We start from the raw sequence: 21,975 nt of genomic DNA, 5'->3' as shown, positions 1-21,975 counted from the left end.
GGGGGAAGTTCCCAGGGATTCAGGGGAGTTGCCCCAAGGCTGGGAGGAGAATTCCCAAGGAATTCCGGGTTCCCGTCCCAGGGCCCGTGCGAGGCATCGATTTCCACAAGCAGCAGCCGCTCTTCGTGTCGGGGGGCGACGACTACAAGATCAAGGTGGGCACTCCCAACTCCCCTTTTTTCCCCGTTTTTTCTCCCCATTTCCCCTCAGTTTTTCTCCATTCCCCCCTTTTTTCTGCCCCCTTTTTCCCCCCCTTTCCCTCTCATTTTCTCCCCCATTTTCCCCCACATTTTTTCCCAATTTTTCCCCCTTTTTTCCCCCCCTTTTTCCCCATTTTCCCCCTCATTTTCTCCCCCTTTCCCCCCCCTTTACCCCCACATTTTTTCCCAATTTTTTTCCCCTTTTCCCCCATTTTCTTTCCTTTTCCCCCCATTCCCCTCCCATTTCCCCCATTTTTTCTCCATTCCCCCCTTTTTCCCTCCTTTTTTCCTCCCTTTTTTCCCCCTTTCCCCCCATTTTTCCCCCCATTTTCACCCTGGCTGCCACATGAATGAACAAGGATGCAGTTGGACTTCCAATTCCCTTTATTTTAGGTGTTGCTCTCAGGTAACTAGCTCCAATTCCTAAAAACTCTATCAAGCTTCTTCACTATGCATTTGCAGGGCCAAAACAATTATTGGCCGAATCACTTTTTTTCATAAGGTTACCAAGGCCAGCCAGGTTGCTGCTGCTTCTAAAACCAAGTTCCCAGTACAGGATTTGGAACCATTTGCAATGTAACCACCTAATCCCAAGAGCTGTAAAATCTTAACATTCTGCACAAATTGATGAGGTTCAGACAATTTCAGGCAAAACTTCAACTCCCTTGTTACAGACGTTGAAAAGTCCTGCAACAGCAGTTAAGTGAGAAATTGTATTCAATGCTACAAGAAAAAGAGCAATTTTGCTTCCCATGAGCACACAGATTCTTCCAGAATCCTCTGGCCATTCTTTCTACTCATTCCCCCCCATTTCCCCCATTTTTTCTCCATTCCCCCGTTTTTTCCCTCCTTTTTCCCTCCTTTTTCCCTCCCTTTTTTCCCCCATTTTTCCCTCCTTTTCCCCCCATTTTTCCCCCATATTTTCCCCCATTTATTTCTCATTTTTCTTCCCTTTTTCTTTCTCTTTTTCCCCCATTTTTTTGTTATTTTTTCCCCCAAAAACCCAGAACCTGGGAAGGGCTGGGACGAGCCCTGGGATCCTTCCCAGCCCAGGATTTGTGGGAATAAATTTTGGGAATTGGGACTGGGAGGGGAGAAATCCAGGACTAGAAATTGGATTAAAATGGGAAAACGGAGCAAAAATCTGGGAATAAACGGGGAAAATTCCTGGAAAAAAAGCTGGAATTCCGTGCTGCTGCCCCCTGGGGTGGAGCTGGGCCTGTCCCAGTTGGGAATTCCGGGAATTTTTCCTGGATTTTTCCCCGGGATTGCAGGTCTGGAATTACAAACTGCGGCGCTGCCTCTTCACCCTGCTGGGACACCTGGACTACATCCGCACCACCTTCTTCCACCACGTGAGGGGCAGCCGGGAATTCCGGGAATTCCGGCGTTTTCCTGGGAATTCCGGGGGGCTCTGGGAATCCAGGCTTGTCCTGGGAATCCGGGAGTTCTGGCATTCCCCAGTGGGAGTCTGCTCTCCCGGGAATTCTGGGGTTATCCTGGGAATTTGGGGGGGGTTTCATGGGAATTCTGTGATTCTGGGAATTCCAGGGTTATCCTGGGAATTCTGGGGTTTTCCTGGGAATTCTGGCGTTCTGTGAATCCGAGGTTGTCCTGGGAATTCCGGGGTTATCCTGGGAATTCTGGGGTTTTCCTGGGAATTCTGGGGTTCTGGGAATCCAAGGTTGTCCTGGGAATTCTGGGGTTATTTTGGGAATTTAGGGGTTCTGGGAATCCAGAGTTGTCCTGGGAATTCCAGGGTTATCCCGGGAATTCTGGGGTTTTCTTGGGAATTCTGGGGTTCTGGGAATCCAGGGTTATCCTGGGAATTTGGGGGGTTTCCTGGGAATTCTGGGGTTGTGGGAATCCAGGGTTATCCCGGGAATTTGGGGGGTTTCCTGGGAATTCCGGGATTCTGGGAATTCTGGAGTTATCCCGGGAATTCTGGGGTCCTGGGAATTCCGGGGTTATTTTGGGAATGTAGGGGTTCTGGGAATCCAGAGTTGTCCTGGGAATTCCAGGGTTATCCTGGGAATTCTGGGGTTATCCTGGGAATTCTGGGGTCCTGGGAATTCCAGGGTTATCCTGGGAATTTGGGGGGTTTCCTGGGAACTTTGGGGTTCTGGGAATCCAAGGTTGTCCTGGAAATTCCAGGGTTATCCCGGGAATTCTGGGGCTTTCCTGGGAATCCAGGGCTATCTTGGGAATTTGGGGGATTTCCTGGGAATTCTGGGGTCCTGGGCATTCCAGGGTTATCCTGGGAATTCTGGGGGTAGCCTGGGAATTCTGGGGTCCTGGGCATTCCAGGGTTATCCTGGGAATTCTGGGGGTAGCCTGGGAATTCTGGGGTCCTGGGCATTCCAGGGTTATCCTGGGAATTCTGGGGGTAGCCTGGGAATTCTGGGGTCCTGGGCATTCCAGGGTTATCCTGGGAATTCTGGGGTCCTGGGAATTCCAGGGTTATCCCGGGAATTCTGGGGCTTTCCTGGGAATCCAGGGTTATCTTGGGAATTTGGGGGGTTTCCTGGGAATTCTGGGGTTCTGGGAATCTAGGGTTATCCTGGGAATTCCGGGGTTATTTTGGGAATTTTGGGGTTCTGGGAATCCAGGGCTATCCTGGGAATTCCGGGGTTATCCTGGGAATTCTGGGGTTTCCTGGGAATTTTGGGGTTCTGGGAATCCAGGGTTATCCTGGGAATTCTGGGGTTCTGGGAGCTTCTGGTGGGAATCTCCCCATGGAATTTTTTGTCACGGAATCCTCATTTTCCTGGGAATCTCCTCCAGTGGGAATCCCTTTCCTGGGAATCCTGCTTTCCTGGGAATTCCTTCCTGGCCATCTCCAAGGGGGGGATTTTTCAACGGGAATCTGCAGTGTGGGAATCCATTCCCGGGACTCCATCCCTTCCCAGAGGATTTTCCCCTGGGAGATCAGGAATTCCCGGCGCTGGGATCTCTCCACGCCCCAATCCCAGGTTTTTTTTTTTTCCCAGGAATATCCCTGGATCCTGAGCGCTTCCGACGACCAAACCATCCGCGTGTGGAACTGGCAGAGCCGCACCTGCGTCTGGTGAGGCCCGGGGGTCCGGGGTTCCAGGGAAATCTGGGATCCTGGCATTCCTGGGATTCCATGGAAATCTGGGATCCTGGCATTCCTGGGATTCCCCGGGATTCTATGGAAATCTGGGATCCTGGCATTCCTGGGATCCTGGGATTCCATGGAAATCTGGGATCCTGGCATTCCTGGGATCCTGGGATTCCCTGGGGTTCCTGGGATCCTGGCATTCCTGGGATCCTGGGATTCCATGGAAATCTGGGATCCTGGCATTCCTGGGATCCTGGGATTCCCTGGGGTTCCTGGGATTCCTGGGATTCCTGGGATCCTGGCGTTCCTGGGATTCTGGGATTCCTGGGATCCCGGGATTCTGTGGAAATCTGGGATTCTGGGATTCCTGGCATTCCTGGGATCCTGGCATTCCCGGGCATTCCTGGGATCCTGGCATTCCCGGGCATTCCTGGGATTCTGGGATTCTTGGGATCCCGGGATTCTGTGGAAATCTGGGATCCTGGCATTCCCTGGCATTCCTGGGATCCTGGCATTCCTGGGATTCCTGGTATTCCTGGGATCCTGGCATTCCTGGCATTCCTGGGATCCTGGCATTCCCTGGCATTCCCGGGATTCTATGGAAATCTGGGATCCTGGGATTCTGGGATTCCCTGGGATTCCCGGGATCCTGGGATCAATCCTTCCCTGGCATCCTGGGATTCCTGGGATTCTGGGATCAATCCTTCCCTGGGATTCCTGGGATTCCCTGAAAATCTGGGATAAACCTTTCCCTGGGATTTTGGGATAAACCTTGCCTGGGATGCCCTGGGATTCTGGAATTCTGGGATAAACCCTTCCCTGGGATTCTTGGGATTTTGGCATTCTGAGATAAACCCTTTCGTGGGTTTTCCTGGAATTCTAGGATCAGTTCTCTCCTGAGATTCTGGGATTATTCCTCTCTCGGGATTTTGGGATCAATTCTTCCTTGCAATCCCCAGAATTCCCTGGGATTCCGGGATAAATCCTCCCTGGGATTCTGGGATCAGTCCTCCCCTGGGATTCCTTGGGATTCCGGGATAAATCCTCCCTGGGATTCTGGGATCAGTCCATCCCTGGGAGGGCAGAGAACTCCCAGACCCAGAGAATTCCATGGATTCCCCATCCCTGGGATGGTGGGAATGTCCCTCCCTTGGAATCGGGGTGGGATTTCTTTGGGATTTCAGGATTCCCGGATTCCCTGGGCTGCTTTCTTGGGATTTCAGGGACCACCCCTGCATCCCGCCCAGGGAATTCCATGGATTCCCCATCCCTGGGTGCTCCCCATCCCAGGGGATCCCACAATTCCCAACCCCCGGGAGCGGGCGGGGCCGGAGCTGCGGGGGTCCGGGCCGTTCTCACGGAATTGTGTCGGGATTTCGGGATCAGCGTCCTGACGGGGCACAACCACTACGTGATGTGCGCCCAGTTCCACCCCAGCGAGGACCTGGTGGTGTCGGCCAGCCTGGACCAGACCGTGCGCGTCTGGGACATCTCCGGTGAGGCTCCAGGGGAAAAATGGGAATGGGAGTGGGAAAAACTGGGAATGGGAGTGGGATGGACCAGGCCAGGAGGGTGTGGGACATCTCCGGTGAGAATCCAGGGAAAAAATGGGAATGGGAGTGGGAAAAAGTGGGAATGGGAGTGGGAAAAACTGGGAATGGGAGTGGGATGGACCAGGCCGTGAGGGTGTGGGACATCTCCGGTGAGAATCCAGGGAAAAAATGGGAAAAATGGGAAAATCTGTGGGAAAACAGGAATGGGAGTGGCATGGACCAGGCCAGGAGGGTGTGGGACATCTCCGGTGAGATTCCAGGGAAAACCGGGGAAAAATGGGAATGGGAGTGGGAAAAACTGGGAATGGGAGTGGGAAAACAGGAATGGCAATGGGGGTGGGACATCTCCGGTGAGACTCCAGGCCAGGGAAAAACCGGGAAAAGGGAATGGGTGTGGGATGGACCAGGCCATGAGGGTGTGGGACATCTCCAGTAAGATTCCAGGGAAAAACCGGGAAAAACTGGGAATGGGAGTGGGAAAACAGGAATGGCAATGGGGGTGGGACATGTCCGGTGAGACTCCAGGGAAAAAATGGGAATGGGAGTGGGAAAAACTGGGAATGGGAGTGGCATGGACCAGGCTGTCAGGGTCTGGGACGTCTCCGGTGAGACTCCAGGGAAAACCGGGAAAAAATGGGAATGGGAGTGGGAAAACAGGAATGGGAACGGGGGTGGGACATCTCCGGTGAGACTCCAGGGGAAATCTATGGGAAAAACTGGGAATGGGTGTGGGATGGACCAGGCCATGAGGGTGTGGGACATCTCCAGTAAGATTCCAGGGAAAAACCGGGAAAAAATGGGAATGGGAGTGGGAAAAACTGGGAATGGGAGTGGCATGGACCAGGCTGTCAGGGTCTGGGACGTCTCCGGTGAGACTCCAGGGAAAACCGGGAAAATCCATGGTAAAATCCATGGGAAAATGCATGGGAAAAACTGGGAATGGGCGTGGGATGGACCAGGCTGTCAGGGTGTGGGACATCTCCGGTGAGAATCCAGGGATAAAATGGGAAAAATGGGAAAATCCATGGGAAAACAGGAATGGGAACGGGGGTGGGACATCTCCGGTGAGACTCCAGGGAAAAAATGGGAATGGGAGTGGGATGGACCAGGCTGTGAGGGTGGGGGACATTTCTGGTGAGATTCCAGGGAAAAATCCATGGGAAAACAGGGAATGGGAATGGGTGTGGGATACCTCCTGGTGAGGGATCCCAAAAAATTCTGGCACAGCCGGGAATGAGGGGCTGGAAAAGGGAACAGAGGATCCTGAGGGATCTGGGGGGATTTGGGATCTGCTAGGGGGGATTTGGGATCAGATTTGGGATCTGATCCCAGGGAATGGGGCAGGACGAGAGGGAACGGCCTCGAGCTGTGCCAGGGCTGGAAATCTGGGATGGTTTTTCCATGGAAAAAGGGTTGGGAAGCACCGGAAGGGGCTCAGGGAGGGTTGGATCCCATCCCTGGAGAACCTCCGGAGATCCCCTCGGAGTGGGAAAAATCTGAGGAAAGAAACCCTTGGAATTGCTGGATCCAGGAGCTGATTCCCGTGGTTTTTCCCGTGGTTTTTCCCGGGTTTTTCCCGAGTTTTTCCCGGTTTTTCCCTGCTCTCCAGGCCTCAGGAAGAAGAACCTGTCCCCCGGGGCCGTGGAGTCGGACGTGCGCGGCATCACCGGCGTGGATCTGTTCGGCACCACCGACGCCGTGGTCAAACACGTGCTGGAGGTGCCTGCTTCCCAAAATCCCTGGGGAATCCCTGAGAAACCTGCCCCGAAATCTGCCCCAAAATCCCTGAAACCCGCCCCGAAATCCGCCCAGAAATCCCTGAAACCTGTCCCGAAATCCGCCCCGAAATCCCTGAAACCCGCCTCGAAATCCGCCCCGAAATTCCTGAAACCTGCCCTGAAATCTGCCCCTCTTCCCAAAATCCCTGGGGAATCCCTGGGGAATCCAGGGAAATCCCTGAAAATCCCTGGGGAATCCATGAAAATCCCTGGGGAATCCATAAAAATCCCTGGGGAATCCATGAAAATCCCTGGGGAATCCACAGAATCCTTCCCGCTTGAATCCCTGTCCTGGGGATGGATTCCAGAGACATTTTCCTGCTTTTTCCCCTGTTTTTGTGGCTGATTCCCAAATCTCTGCCATTTTCCATGGATTTCCCCCATTCCTGGGGTTTTTTCCCCACCCCTCCCTGTGGTTTTCCCTGGATTTTCTTCATTCCTCCTGGATTTTTCCCCCATTCCTGGCTGTTTTTCCCTGGATTCCCCCATTCCCAGCCATTTTTCCCTGGATTCTCACCCATTCCTGCCCCTTTTTCCCTGGATTCCCCCACTCCCTGCCATTTCCCCCCATTCCTGCCCCTTTTTCCCTGGATTTCCCCCATTCTGTGCCATTTTTCCCTGGATTTCCCCCACTCCCTGCCGTTTTCCCCCCATCCCCGGCCCTTTTTCCCGGGATTTCCCCTCATTCCCACTTTTCCAGGGCCATGACCGGGGGGTGAACTGGGCTGCCTTCCACCCCTCCATGCCCCTGATCGTGTCTGGGGCCGACGACCGCCAGGTGAAGATCTGGAGGATGAACGGTGAGCAAAAAACAGGAAAAAATGGGAAAAACCAGGAAAAAGGCTCAGGATTCTGGCTGGGATAGGGAAAAGTGGGAATCACCCCCGTTCCCGGCGTTTTCCTGTTTTTTCTCCCCAATACTGGGGAGTTTTCCCCCCCATTCCTTCCATTTTCCAGGGGTTTTATCCCCATTCCTCCCATTTCCCTGGGCTCTTTCCCCACTCAGGATTCTGGCTGGGATGGGGAAAAGTGGGAATCACCCCCGTTCCCGGCGTTTTCCTGTTTTTTCTCCCCAATCTTGGGGAGTTTCCCCCCCATTCCTCCCATTTCCCTGGTTTTTCTCCCCCATTCCTCCCTTTTCCCTGGGCTCTTTCCCCACTTCTCCCACTCCCCTGCTGCTTTTCCCCATTCCATAATTTTTTTTTACCTTTTTCCCTGGATTTCCCCCCAAATCCCAGAGTTCAAGACCTGGGAGGTGACCACGAGCAGGGCTGGTTTCTCCCTTTCTCTGGCATTTTTTCCCATTTCCCCATCATTTGTCCCCATTCCCCTGAGATCTCTCCCCATTCCCTGCCGTTTCTCCCCATTCCATGAATATTTTCCCCGTTTTTTCCCTGGATTTCCCCCCAAATCCCAGAATCCAAGACCTGGGATGTGACCATGTGCAGGGCTGGTTTCTCCCTTTCTCTTCTGTTTTTTTCCCATTTCCCTGTAGTTTCTCCCCATTCCCCTGGGATCTCTCCCCATTCCCTGCCGTTTCTCCCCATTCCATGAATATTTTCCCCGTTTTTTCCCTGGATTTCCCCCCAAATCCCAGAATCCAAGCCACAGGAGGTGACCACAGCTGGTTTCTCCCTTTCTCTGCCGTTTTTTCCCATTTCCCCATCCTTTCTCCCCATTCCCCTGAGATCTCTCCCCATTCCCTGCCGTTTCTCCCCATTCCATGAATATTTTCCCCGTTTTTTCCCTGGATTTCCCCCCAAATCCCAGAGTCCAAGGCCTGGGAGGTGGACACGTGCCGGGGCCACTACAACAACGTTTCCTGCGCTGTTTTCCACCCGCGCCAGGAGCTGATCCTCAGCAACTCCGAGGACAAGAGCATCCGGGTGTGGGACATGTCCAAGCGGTCAGTGCCCCCCGGGGGAGGGGAGTGACCCTCGGCGAGCTCAGGAATTCCCGGGATTGCCAAAATTCCCGGATTTTTTTCCCCCCCAGGACCGGCGTCCAAACGTTCCGGCGCGACCACGACCGGTTCTGGGTGCTGGCGGCGCATCCCAACCTCAACCTCTTCGCTGCTGGTGAGTCCGGGAATTCCGGCTGGGAGTCCCCAAATTCCGGCTGGGAATGCCCAAATTCTGGCTGGGAATCCCCAGTTTCCGGCCGGGAATCCCCAATTTCCGGCTGGGAGTCCCCAAATTCCGGCTGGGAATGCCCAAATTCTGGCTGGGAATCCCCAGTTTCCGGCCGGGAATCCCCAATTTCCGGCTGGGAGTCCCCAAATTCCAGCTGGGAATCCCCAAATTCCAGCCGGGAATCCCCAAATTCCGTCCGGGATTCCCCAAATTCCAGCTGGGAATCCCCAAATTCTGGCTGGGAGTCCCCAAATTCCGGCTGGGAATCCCCAAATTCCGGCTGGGAGTCCCCAAATTCCAGCTGGGAGTCCCCAAATTCCAGCCGGGAATCCCCAAATTCCGGCTGGGAGTCCCCAAATTCCGGCCGGGAATCCCCAAATTCCCGCCGGGAATCCCCAAATTCCGGCCGGGAGTCCCCAAATTCCGGCTGGGAATCCCCAAATTCCGGCTGGGAGTCCCCAAATTCCAGCCGGGAATCCCCAAATTCCGTCCGGGATTCCCCAAATTCCAGCTGGGATTCCCCAAATTCCGGCCGGGATTCCCCAAATTCCAGCTGGAAATTCCAGCCGGGAATCCCCAAATTCCCGCCGGGAATCCCCAAATTCCGGCCGGGAGTCCCCAAATTCCGGCCGGGAATGCCCAAATTCCGGCTGGGAATGCCCAAATTCCAGCTGGGAGTCCCCAAATTCCAGCCGGGAATCCCCAAATTCCCGCCGGGAATCCCCAAATTCCGGCCGGGAGTCCCCAAATTCCGGCCGGGAATGCCCAAATTCCGGCTGGGAATGCCCAAATTCCAGCTGGGAGTCCCCAAATTCCGGCCAGGAATGCCGAAATTCCGGCTGGGATACCCTGAAATACTCTCAGGAACTCCAGGTTTCTCCAGGAACCCCGAATTCCGGGTGTAATTCCCAGTGTTTTTTTCTGGAATTCTGGTTGTTTTTCACCCCAGGGCATCCGTTCCCTTTTCTCTCTCCTATTTCCATCCCAAATTCCTGGTAGTTTTCCCCAGAACTCTTGCTGTAATTCCAGGTGTTTTTCCTGGCATTCTGGCTGTTATTCCGGGTGTTTTTCCCTGGAATTCTGGCTGTAATTCTGGTTGTAATTCCCAGTGTAATTCCGGCTGTTTTTCCTGGGGATTCCAGCTGTTATTCTGGGTGGTTTTCCCTGTAATTCCTGCTGTAATTCCTGCTGTAATTCCGGCTGTTTTTCCCTGGGATTCCCAGTGTACTTCCCACTGTAATTCTAGCTGTTTTTCCCTGGAATTCCCGGTGTAATTCTGGCTGTTTTCCCCTGACATTCCGGCTGTTTTTCCCTGGGATTCCCGCTGTAATTCTGGCTGTTTTTCGCGACATTCCGGCTGTTTCTCCCGACATTCCGGCTGTAATTGTGGCTGTTTCTCCCAACATTCTGGCTGTAATTCCGGCTGTTTCTCCTGACATTCTGGGTGTAATTCTGGCTGTTTCTCCCGACATTCCGGCTGTAATTCCAGCTGTTTTTCCTGACATTCCTGCTGTTTCTCCCGACATTCCGGCTGTAATTCCGGCTGTTTCTCCCGACATTCCGGCTGTAATTCCGGCTGTTTCCCCAGGGCACGACGGGGGCATGCTGGTGTTCAAGCTGGAGCGGGAGCGGCCGGCGCTGGCCGTGCACGGCAATTCTCTGTTCTACGTCAAGGATCGCTTCCTGCGGCAGCTCGACTTCGGCAGCTCCCGCGACGTGGCCGTCATGCAGCTGCGCAGGCACGGCCCGAGATCCGCCCCGAAATCCCTGAAACCTGCCCCGAAATCCGCCCTGAAACCTGCCCCGAAATCCGCCCTGAAATCCCTGAAACCTCCCTGACGTCCGCCCCAAAATCCCTGAAATCCACCCTGAAATCCACCCCAAAATACCTGAAATCCGCCCCGAAACCCACCCTGAAATCCGCCCTGAAATCCACCCCGAAATCCATCCCAAAGTCCCTGAAATCTACCCCGAAATCCACCCTAAAATCTCTGAAATCCACCCCGAAATCCACCCTAAAATCCGCCCCAAAATCCATCCCAAAATCCACCCTGAAATCCCTAAAATCCTTTTTTCCCTCTCCAGCGGCTCCAAGTTCCCGGTGTTCAGCATGAGCTACAACCCAGCTGAGAATTCCGTGCTGCTCTGCACTGTGAGTCCCAAAATCCGGGGTTTTTTTGGGAAAAATCCCCCAAATCCCTGACTCTGGGGGAAAACCTCCAATCCCACTTCATTCCTCTGAAAAATCCCTCAAATTCCACATTTTTTTGGGGGAAAAATCCCTCAGATCCCTGATTTTTGGGGGAAAAAAAAGTCCCTCAAATTCCTGATTTATTGGGGGGAAAATCCCTCAAATCCCTGATTTTTTGGGAAAAAAAAAGTCCCTCAAATTCCACATTTTTTGGGGGGAAAAATCCCTCAAATTCCTGATTTTTTGGGAAAAAAAAAGTCCCTCAAATCCGTGATTTTTTGGGGAAAAATTCCTCAAATCTCTGATTTTTGGGAGAAAAAAATCCCTCAAATCCCTGATTTTTTTTTGGGGAGGGGGGAAAATCCCAATCCCTCAAATTCCACTTTTTTGGGGTGGGGAGGAAATTTCTCAAACCCCCCATTTTTTTTTAAATGGGAAAATCCCTCATATTTCTCTTTTTCCTGAGAAAAAAATCCCTTAAATTCCATTTTTTTGGGGGGGGAAAAAAATCCCTTAAATTCCCTTTTTTGGGGGGAAAATCCCTTAAATTCCATTTTTTGGAGGGAAAATCCCTTAAATTCCATTTTTTGGGGGGAAAATCCCTTAAATTCCATGATTTTTTTTGGGAAAACCCCTAAAGTGCCCTGGTTTTATCCCACAGCGAGCCAGCAACCTGGAGAACAGCACCTACGACCTCTACACCATTCCCAAGGATGCAGATTCCCAAAATCCCGACGGTGGGTGTGGCCTGAGCTCCCAAAAATCCCAGGAATTCCCATCCCCACCCCCCCCTCCGTTTTTCCCTTCGTTTATCCCCAAAAATCCCCTTTTTTAACCCCAAATTTTGGTTTTTTTTCCACGGATTTTTTGGCAGCTTTCCCCTTTCCCCTTGAAAAATTCAAACTTTTCCAGCCCCCCCATCCATATTTTATCAGGAATTCTCCTTTCCCTTCCCAAATTTTCCTCCCAGCTGGAGATTTCCTGGCTCTGTCCAAACTTGATGGATCTCAGGCGGATTTTTGGGACGTTTCATCCACAAAAAAAACCCTTTAAAAATGACAATTCCAGGAATTATTTTGTTTTCCTTTTCTGGCACCTTCGAGATTTTTTTTTTCTCTTTTTTTTTTTTTTGTAGGGGGAGGAATTTACGATTCCAAGCCTTGATTTAACGGGATGAAAACTCCCAAATTATTGGATTTTTGTCCTGGTTTTAAATCCCAGCTGCTCCCCCTGCCAGGGAGGAATGATGGATTTGGGGCCTTTTCCAGGGATTTATGGATTCCGGAGGGTTTGGAGCAGGGAATATTTCCCTGCTGGGGTGGATTTGGAGGCAAAGAACGGGGAGAAAAAAAAAAAAAAATCATTTTTTTGGGAAGTTTTTCCAGCTGGGATATTGGGAAGATCAATCAAATCTCTGGATTTGATGGAGGAGCAGCTGGGTCCCAAAAAAAATGAGGGAAAAGGGAAAATTCTGCTGCCAGAGGAAAAGGGCCCGGCCTCGGGAAGGATTTGGGGAGAAAACCCTCCAATCCTGAGTTTTTGGGAAAAATCCCTCAAATCCATGAATTTTCTGGGGAAAAAATCTTTCAAATTCCACTTTATTTTTTTGAAAAATTTCTCAAGTCCCACAGTTTTGGGAAAAATCCCTCAAGTTCCACATTTTTGGGGGAAGCCCCTCGAGTTCCACATTTTGGGGATTTTCAGGGCCTTTTCTGGCTGAAAATTCCAGATTTTTGTGGAATATCAGAGGCTGGAGCAGCCTGGGTTGGGGGGATTGTCCCATGGAATGGGAGGAGATTTAGGGTCCCTTCTGATCCCAAAACTTCTGGGATTCTGGGATGTGAATCCAGGGGAAATCCAGAGCCCATCCTAACCCCTGAACCCCATCCCAATCCCACTGATCCCATCCCAATCCCATTGATCCCATCCCAATCCCATTGATCCCATTAATCCCATTGATCCCATCCCAATCCCATTGATCCCATCCCAATCCCATTGATCCCATCCCAACCCTTGAACCCCATCCCATCAATCCCATTGATGCCATCCCAATCCCTGAATCCCAGTCCTGTAAATCCCATGGATCCCTTATTCCCATCCCAATCCCTTCCAGACCTGTCCCATCAATCCCATAAATCTCATCCCATCCCATCAATCCCATTGATCCCATCCCAACCCTTGAACCCCATTCCATCAATCCGATTGATGCCATCCCAATCCCTGAATCCCAGTCCTGTAAATCCCATGGATCCCTTATTCCCATCCCAATCCCGTCCCATCCTGTCCCATCAATCCCATAAATCTCATCCCAGCCCCATCCCAATCCCATCCTATAAATCCAATTTTATAAATCTCACCCCGTCCCATCAATCCCATAAATCCCATCCCAATCCCATCTTTTAAATCCAATCCCATAAATCTCATCCCATCCCATCAATCCCATTCTTTAAATCCCATCCCATAGATCCCATCTCATCCCATCAATCCCATCCCATAAATCCCATCCCAATCCCATCAATCTCATCCCATCAATCCCATCCCATAAATCCCAATCCCATTCTTTAAATCCCATCCCATAGATCCCATCTCATCCCATCAATCCCATCCCATAAATCCCAATCCCATTCTTTAAATCCCATCCCATCAATCCCATCTCATCCCATCAATCCCACACCATCAATCCCAATCCCATCTTTTAAATCCCATCCCATAAATCCCATCCCACAAATCCCAATCCCATTTTTTAAATCCCATCTTTTAAACCCCATCTCATCCCATCAATCCCAACCCATAATTCCCAATCCCATCCTTTAAATCCCATCCCACAGATCCCATCCCAATTCCATTTTTTAAATCCCATCCCATCAATTCCATCCCATAAATCCCAATCCCACCCTTTAAATCCCATCCCATCAATCCCATCTCATTTTATCAATCCCATCCCATCAATCCCAATCCCATCCCATCAATCCCATCCCATAAATCCCAATCCCATCCTGTAATTCCTATCCCATCAATCCCATCCCGAGGGATGGATTCCCGGGTTGATCCCGGTTTTTTTGGGGTCCCAGCTCCGGAGGGGAAGCGCTCCTCGGGGCTCACGGCCGTGTGGGTGGCGCGGAACCGATTCGCCGTCCTGGACAGGATGCACTCGGTGAGATCCCGGGAAAAAAATGGGAAAAATTGGGATAATGGGGGTCCAGGGGGGCTGATCCCAATGGGAAAAGGGTTGGGGAAATTGGGGTAACGGGGATTGGATCCAGGGAAGCCTGATCCCAAATAAAAAGGGTTGGGAAAAGAGGGAGATGGGGATAACGGGGATCAGATCCAGAGGGGCCTGATCCCAAAAAACAAAAGGTTGGGAAAACCAGGAACGGGGCTGGAGGAGCTGGAAAAGGGAATGGAGGATCCTGAGGGGGCTGGGGGGCTCAGCCTGGAGAAAAGGGGGATCCGGGGGGGTTTGGGATCTGCCAGGGGGGATTTGGGATCTGATCCCAGGGAATGGGGCGGGACGAGAGGGAACGGCCTCGAGCTGTGCCAGGGCTGGAAATCTGGGATGGTTTTTCCATGGAAAAAGGGTTGGGAAGCACCGGAAGGAGCTGAGGGAGGGTTGGATCCCCATCCCTGGAGGTGTCTGAGGGATTCCTGGGATTTGGGTTGGGTTTGATGCTCCTGGAGGGCTTTTCCCACCTCCAAAATCCTGGAATTCCAGGAAAACCCCAATTCCCAACCCAGCTCTTTGCACACCCTCAAAAAAAGGGGAGAAATCCTGGAAAAACCCAACTCTGCTTCAGCCCAAAGGGCACAGAAACCTCCCTGCTTTCCCTAAAAACCCCCAAAACCTGGGAATTCCCCCCAAAACCTGGGAATTCTCCTCCCGGGGGGCAGATCCTGATCAAGAACCTGAAGAACGAGATCACCAAGAAGGTTCCGGTTCCCAACTGCGACGAGATTTTCTACGCGGGCACCGGGAACCTGCTCCTCAGGGACTCCGACTCCATCACCCTCTTCGACGTCCAGCAGAAAAGGTGGGAACTTTCTGGGAATTTTCCTGGAATTTTCCAGGAATTCCGCACCTAAATCCTGCTTTTTCTGCTCCGAGTCCTGGTTTTTTTTCCCTCTGAATCTTGGGTTCTTTTCACCCTAAATCCTAGGGGTTTTCCACCCTAAATCCTCTATTTTTCACCCTAAATTCTGCCTTTTCCCTTCCCAAATCCCGCTTTTTCCACCCCAAATCCTTTTTTGATCCCAAATCCTGTTTTTCCCACCCCGAATCTTTCTTGTTCCTGTGGAAAGCTAGGAAGGGCTGGAGAAGGGATCTGCGGGGGGTTTTTGGGATCTGCGGGGGGTTTTTGGGAGCTGCCGGGGGTTTTTGGGATCCTGGAGATTTTGGGGCTGGGTTTTGGGCCGTTCCCTGATCCCGGATCCGGGGTTTTTCCAGGACTTTGGCCTCGGTGAAGATCTCCAAGGTGAAGTACGTGATCTGGTCGGCCGACATGTCCCACGTGGCCCTGCTGGCCAAGCACGGTGAGCGCTGGGGCAAGATTCCCATCCCCATTCCCATTCTCATAATTCCCGCAATTCCTGCAATCCTCGTTATCCCCATTCCCATCCTGATCTCCATTCCATCCCCATTCCCATCCCTGTTCCCATTCCCATCCCAATCTCTATTTTCACTCCAATCCTTTGATTCCCATTCTTATTCCCATTATTCCCATCCCCATTCCCATCATTCCCACAATCCCCATTATCCCCATTCCCATCCTGATCTCCATTCCATCCCCATTCCCATCCCTGTTCCCATTCCCATCCTGATCTCTATCCCCATCCCCATCCCTGTCCCCATCCCCATTCCCATCCTGATCTCCGTTCTCATTCCCATTCCTCTAATTCCCATTCTCGTTCCCATTATTCCCATCCCTGTCCCCATCCCCGTTCCCATCCCGATCCCCGTTCTCAATCCCATTCCTGTAATTCCCGTTACTCCTGTCATTCCTGCAATCCCTGCCGTTCCCGTCATTCCCTGCTTTCCGCCGTTCCCATAATCCCCTCATTCCCGCCATTCCCCTCATTCCCGCCATTCCCCTAATCCCGCCATTCCCCTCATTCCCATAATCCTGTCATTCCCCTCATTCCTGTCGTTCCTGTCATTCCTGCCGTTCCCCTCATACCCTCATTCCTGCCATTCTCTCATTCCTACCGTTCCCCTCATCCCCTCGTTCCCGTCATTCCCGCCATTCCTGCCGTTACCTCATCCCCTCATCCCCTCGTTCCCCTCATTCCCGCCGTTCCCATCGTTCCTGCCGTTCCCATCATCCCCTCATTCCCGCCGTTCCCTCATCCTCTCATCCCCTCGTTCTCGTCATTCCCGCCATTCCCTCGTTCCCCTCATTCCCGTCGTTCCCATCATCCCCTCATTCCCGCCGTTCCCTCATCCCCTCGTTCCCGCTGTTCCCGTCGTTCCCGCCATTCCCTCATCCCCTTGTTCCCGCCGTTCCCTCATCCCCTCATTCCCGCCGTTCCCATCATCCCCTCATTCCCGCCGTTCCAGCCATCCTGATCTGTAACCGGAAGCTGGAGTCGCTGTGCCAGATCCACGAGAACATCCGGGTGAAGAGCGGCGCCTGGGACGAGAGCGGCGTCTTCATCTACACCACCAGCAACCACATCAAATACGCCGTCACCTCGGGGTCAGCCCTGCGCCGGGGATGGCTGGGAATTCCCTGGAATGGCAGGAGTTCCCTGGGATGGCGGGAGTTCCCTGGGATGGCTGGAATTCCCTGGGATGGCGGGAGTTCCCTGGAATGGCTGGAGTTCCCTGGGATGGCTGGAATTCCCTGGGATGGCCAGGAATTCCCTGGGATGGTTGGAATTCCCTGGGATGGCCGGGAGCTCCCTGGGATGGCAGGAATTCCCTGGGATGGCCAGGAGCTCCCTGGGATGGTCAGGAATTGCCTGGGATGGCCGGGAATTGTCACCGGCATGGCCGGGAATTCCTTGGAATGGCTTTGACTTCCCTGGGGTGGTCTGGAATTCCTTGGGATAGGCAAGAGCTCCCTGGGATAGCCAGGAGTTCCCTGGGATGGTCGGGAATTCCCTAGGATGGTGAGGAATTCCTTGGGATAGGCAGGAGTTCCCTGGGATGGTCACTCCCTGGGATGGCTGAGAGTTCCCTGGAATGGCTGGAAGTTCCCTGGAATAGCCAGGAATTCTCACCAGGAATGTTGCCCTGGAACTCCCTGGGGTGGTTGGGAATTCTCACCGGGAATATCTCCCTGGAACTTCCTGGGAATTCTCACCGCGAATTCTCACTGGGAATTCTTACTGGGAGCGTCTCCCCGGGATGGCGGGGAATTCTCACCAGGAATATCCCCCTGGAATTCCCTGGGATGGCTGGGAATTCCCGCCGGGAATGTCCCCCTGGAACTCCCTGGGATGGCTGGGAATTCCCGCCGGGAATGTCCCCCTGGAACTCCCTGGGATGGCTGGGAATTCCCGCCGGGAATGTCCCCCTGGAACTCCCTGGGATGGCTGGGAATTCCCGCCGGGAATGTCCCCCTGGAACTCCCTGGGATGGCTGGGAATTCTCACCGGGAATATCCCCCTGGAACTCCCTGAGATGGCTGGGAATTCTCACCGGGAATGTCCCCCTGGAACTCCCTGGGATGGCTGGGAATTCCCGCCGGGAATGTCCCCCCGGAGCTCCCCGGGACGGCCGGGAGTTCTCACCGGGAATTCCCGCCGGGAATGTCGCCCGGCACAGGGATCACGGGATCATCCGCACGCTGGACCTGCCCATCTACGTGACGCGGGTGAAGGGCAACAACGTCTACTGCCTGGACCGGGAGTGCCGGCCCCGCGTGCTCACCATCGACCCCACCGAGTTCCGCTTCAAACTCGCCCTCATCAACAGGAAGTACGACGAGGTCAGGAAATCTGGGAATGGAGAAATGTGGGGAAAAACGGGATTGGGAATGGGGGAAAAGCAGGGTTGGGATTGGTGGAGAAATGGGGTTGGGAATGGGGGATCAAGATCGGGAGTGCCGGCCCCGCGTGCTCAGCATTGACTCCACTGAGTTCTGCTTCAAACTCGCCCTCATCAACAGGAAGTATGATGAGGTCAGGAAATCTGGGAATGGAGGGAAATAGAAAAAGCCTTTCCTGAGGATTCTGGGTTTGGGAATAGGGGCTGGAGCATTTGGGAATAGGGGCTGGAAAAGCCTTTCCCAGGGATTTTGGGAAAAGCCTTTCCCGAGGGATTTTGGGAAGAGCCTTTCCCAGGGATGGAAAATCCTTTCCTGAGGGGTTTTGGGAAGAGCCTTTCCTGAGGGTTTTGGGAAGAACCCTTCCCGAGAGATTTTGGGAAAAGCCTTTCCGAGGGATTTTGGGAAGAGCCTTTCCCGAGGGATTTTGGGAAGAGCTTTTCCGGAGGGATTTTGGGAAGAGCCTTTCCTGAGGGATTTTGGGAAGAGCCTTTCCTGAGGGATTTTGGGAAGAGCCTTTCCCAGGGATTTTGGGAAAGCCTTTCCCGAGGGATTTTGGGAAGAGCCTTTCCCAGGGATTCCGGGGCCGCCCCGCAGGTGCTGCACATGGTGCGGAACGCCAAGCTGGTGGGGCAGTCGATCATCGCGTACCTGCAGCGCAAGGGCTACCCCGAGGTGGCCCTGCACTTCGTCAAGGACGAGAAAACGCGCTTCAGCCTGGCCCTGGAGTGCGGCAACATCGAGGTGACGCCGGCTTTCGGGACCTTCCGGGGCGTTTTGGGGCGTTTTGGGGTGTTTTGGGGTGTTTTGGGGAAAACGCGCTTCAGCCTGGCCCTGGAGCGTGGCAGCTCTGAGGCGACGCGGGCACGGGGCTGCCTCAGCAGATTCTGGGGGATTTGGGGATGTTTTGGGGCATTTCTGGCCGTTCTGAGGTGTCTTGGGGTGTCCTGGGAAGTTGGGTTTTGGGTGTTTTGGGATGTTTTTGGGACATTCCCTGGCACAGATTGCCCTGGAAGCAGCCAAGGCGCCGGATGACAGAGGCTCTCGGGGGAGGTGGTTCTGCTGCCATCCCTGCTCCCATTCCCCATTTCTGACCCCATTCCCAATCCCTCTGACCCCATTCCCAATTCCTCTGACCCCATTCCCCATCCGTCTAACCCCATTCCCGATCCCTCTGACCCCATTCCCCATCCCTCTGACCCCATTCCTGATCCCTCCAACCCCTTTCCTGATCCCTCTGCTCCCATTCCCAATCCCTCTGACCCCATTCCCAATCCCTCTAACCCCATTCCCAATCCCTCTGACCCCATTCCCGATCCCTCTGACCCCACTCCCGATCCCTCTGACCCCATTCCCCATCCCTCTGACCCCATTCCCGATCTCTCCGACCCCTTTCCCGATCCCTCTGCTCCCATTCCCAATCCCTCTAACCCCATTCCCAATCCCTCTGACCCCATTCCCCATCCCTCTAACCCCATTCCCGATCCCTCTGACCCCATTCCTGATCCCTCTAACCCCGGAATTCCTTGGGACCAGATTGCCCTGGAGGCAGCCAAGGCCCTGGACGACAAGGGCTGCTGGGAGAAGCTGGGCGAGGTGGCTCTGCCTCCATCCCTGTTCCAATCCCAGAATTCCAGAATCCCCCTTCCCATTCTCCATTCCCGATCCCTCTAACCCCATTCCCGATCCTTCTGACCCCGGAATTCCCTGGGAGCAGATCGCCCTGGAGGCAGCCAAGGCCCTGGACGACAAGGGCTGCTGGGAGAAGCTGGGCGAGGTGGCTCTGCTGCAGGGCAACCACCAGGTGGTGGAGATGTGCTACCAGCGCACCAAGAACTTCGACCGCCTCTCCTTCCTCTACCTCATCACCGGCAACCTGGAGAAGCTCCGCAAGATGATGAAGATCGGTGAGTGCCGGCGTTCCCGGCGGGAACGGGGCGGGGGGGGGCCAGGAATGGCGGCTGATTCCCGGTTTTCCCCCGGTGCAGCGGAGATCCGGAAGGACATGAGCGGGCACTACCAGAACGCGCTGTACCTGGGGGACGTGGCCGAGAGGGTGCGGATCCTGCGGAACTGCGGCCAGAGTGAGTCATTCCCAAAGGGAATTCCGAGGGCTCGGGGCACGGGCAGTCATTCCCAAAGGGAATTCCGAGGGTTCTGGGCACGGGCAGTCATTCCCAAAGGGAATTCCGGGGGTTCTGGGCACGGGCAGTCATTCCCAAAGGGAATTCCGAGGGTTCGGGGCACGGGCAGTCATTCCCAAAGGGAATTCCGAGGGCTCGGGGCACGGGCAGTCATTCCCAAAGGGAATTCCGAGGGCTGGGGGCATGGGCAGTCATTCCCAAAGGGAATTCCAGGCATGGGGAGTTATTCCTAAAGGGAATTCTGAGCACAGGGAGTCCTTCCCAAGGGAATTCCAGGCACGGGGAGTCGTTCCCAATGGGAATTCTGCCCTGGGAGCTCAGGAAAGGCTCTTGGATCCCCAAGCACTTCCATTATTCCAGTGGTTATTCCCATTATTCCAATGGCTATTCCCAGTATTTCCCATTATTCCCATGGTCATTCCTGTTACTCCAATGGCTGTTCCCACTATTTCCATTATTCCAGTGGCTGTTCCCGGTATTTCCATTATTCCCGTGGTCATTCCCAGTATTTCCCATTATTTCTGTGGTCATTCCTGTTATTCCAATGGTTATTCCCAGTGTTTCCCGTTATTCCCATGGCCATTCCCGTTTTTCCAGAATCCCTGGCGTTCCTGACAGCCGCCACGCACGGGCTGGACGAGGAGGCCGAGAGCCTGCGGGAATCCTTCGATCCCGAGAAGGAGACGGTGGGAACGCCGGGAAAACGCCGGGAATTTGGGAGGGAGGGAGGGGATGGGCATGGGAGAAATCCTGGGAAACTCCGGGAATTTGGGATGGGAGGAAGACGCCTGGAATTTGGGAAGGAGGGAATGGTGGGGATGGAGGAAATCCTGGGAAACTCCTGGAATTTGGGAACAGTGGGTTCCAGCGGGGAGAATTCCTGGAAAACTCCTGGAATTCAGGAAGGAGGGGATGGGGGCTCCTGGGAAACTCCAGGAATTCGGGAACAGTGGGATCCAGTGGGGAGAACTCCTGGAATTCAGGAAGGAGGGGATGGCGGCTCCTGGGAAACTCCTGGAATTTGGGAACAGTGGGATCCAGCGGGGAGAACTCCTGGAAAACTCCTGGAATTCAGGAAGGAGGGGATGGGGGCTCCTGGAAAACTCCAGGAATTCAGGAAGGAGGGGATGGGGGCTCCTGGGAAACTCCTGGAATTTGGGAACAGTGGGATCCAGCGGGGAGAACTCCTGGAAAGCCCCAGGAATCCGGGAAAGGCAGCTCTTTCCCGGGATCCCGAGGAGCGGGGTTTTCCTGGCGCGTGCCGACGTTTTCCCGGCGTGTCGCAGATCCCGGCCGTGGATCCCGAGGCGCGGCTGCTGCAGCCGCCGGCGCCGGTGCTGCCCCTGGACACCAACTGGCCCCTGCTGACCGTGTCCAAGGGCTTCTTCGAGGGCTCCATCGCCGGGAAAGGTCAGCACATCCCGGGATCCGAGCACCCGTAACGGGCTGGGAATGGGGGGGAAAAGGGCTGGAAGGCCGGGGAGGAGGTGGGGTGTGAGGCCAGCGGGGTGGGAATGGGGTCAGGACTGGGATTGACCCTTGGGAGTGGGATCAGGACTGGGATTGACCCCTGGGAATGGGGTCAGGACTGGGATTGACCCCTGGGAATGGGGTCAGGACTGGGATTGACCCCTGGGAATGGGGTCAGGACTGGGATTGACCCCTGGAAATGGGGTCAGGACTGGGAATGACCCTTGGGAATGGGATCAGGACTGGGAATGACCCTTGGGAGTGGGATCAGGACTGGGATTGACCCCTGGGAATGGGGTCAGGACTGGGATTGACCCCTGGGAATGGGATCAGGACTGGGATTGACCCCTAGGAATGGGATCAGGACTGGGATTGACCCCTGGGAATGGCCAGAGCCATGTCCAGGTGTGGGAAGTCATGGAATGAGCAGCTGGAAAAGGGA

The 21,975-nt window shown here is 54.0% G+C and overlaps 1 protein-coding gene across 1 annotated transcript in view; it reads left to right on the top strand.

Annotated features, from left to right (window-relative positions):
* Positions 1-81: 81 nt before the first annotated feature.
* Positions 82-21,975, top strand: part of COPA (COPI coat complex subunit alpha) — a gene marked incomplete at its 5' end in the record, with an annotated part of 28,575 nt that continues 6,681 nt past the window's right edge. Inside the window, 21 exons of the mRNA XM_041407488.1 lie at positions 82-155; positions 1,475-1,555; positions 3,191-3,267; positions 4,669-4,778; positions 6,445-6,554; positions 7,314-7,413; positions 8,384-8,519; positions 8,609-8,691; positions 10,334-10,484; positions 10,831-10,897; positions 11,598-11,673; positions 14,008-14,090; positions 14,825-14,964; positions 15,378-15,463; positions 16,488-16,626; positions 17,700-17,862; positions 18,517-18,663; positions 19,637-19,826; positions 19,908-20,003; positions 20,661-20,749; positions 21,350-21,473. Of these exons, the coding sequence (XP_041263422.1) occupies positions 82-155; positions 1,475-1,555; positions 3,191-3,267; positions 4,669-4,778; positions 6,445-6,554; positions 7,314-7,413; positions 8,384-8,519; positions 8,609-8,691; positions 10,334-10,484; positions 10,831-10,897; positions 11,598-11,673; positions 14,008-14,090; positions 14,825-14,964; positions 15,378-15,463; positions 16,488-16,626; positions 17,700-17,862; positions 18,517-18,663; positions 19,637-19,826; positions 19,908-20,003; positions 20,661-20,749; positions 21,350-21,473 (2,322 nt within the window). The remainder of the gene's footprint in view (positions 156-1,474; positions 1,556-3,190; positions 3,268-4,668; positions 4,779-6,444; positions 6,555-7,313; positions 7,414-8,383; positions 8,520-8,608; positions 8,692-10,333; positions 10,485-10,830; positions 10,898-11,597; positions 11,674-14,007; positions 14,091-14,824; positions 14,965-15,377; positions 15,464-16,487; positions 16,627-17,699; positions 17,863-18,516; positions 18,664-19,636; positions 19,827-19,907; positions 20,004-20,660; positions 20,750-21,349; positions 21,474-21,975) is intronic.

This window comes from Onychostruthus taczanowskii, unplaced genomic scaffold, assembly GCF_017590055.1.
Source record: "Onychostruthus taczanowskii isolate IOZ18803 unplaced genomic scaffold, ASM1759005v1 scaffold266, whole genome shotgun sequence".
In the NCBI taxonomy this organism is placed as follows: Eukaryota; Metazoa; Chordata; class Aves; order Passeriformes; family Passeridae; genus Onychostruthus; species Onychostruthus taczanowskii.
The sequence above is the reverse complement of the archived record's forward strand: the minus strand, read 5'-3'. Positions and strand labels throughout refer to the sequence as shown.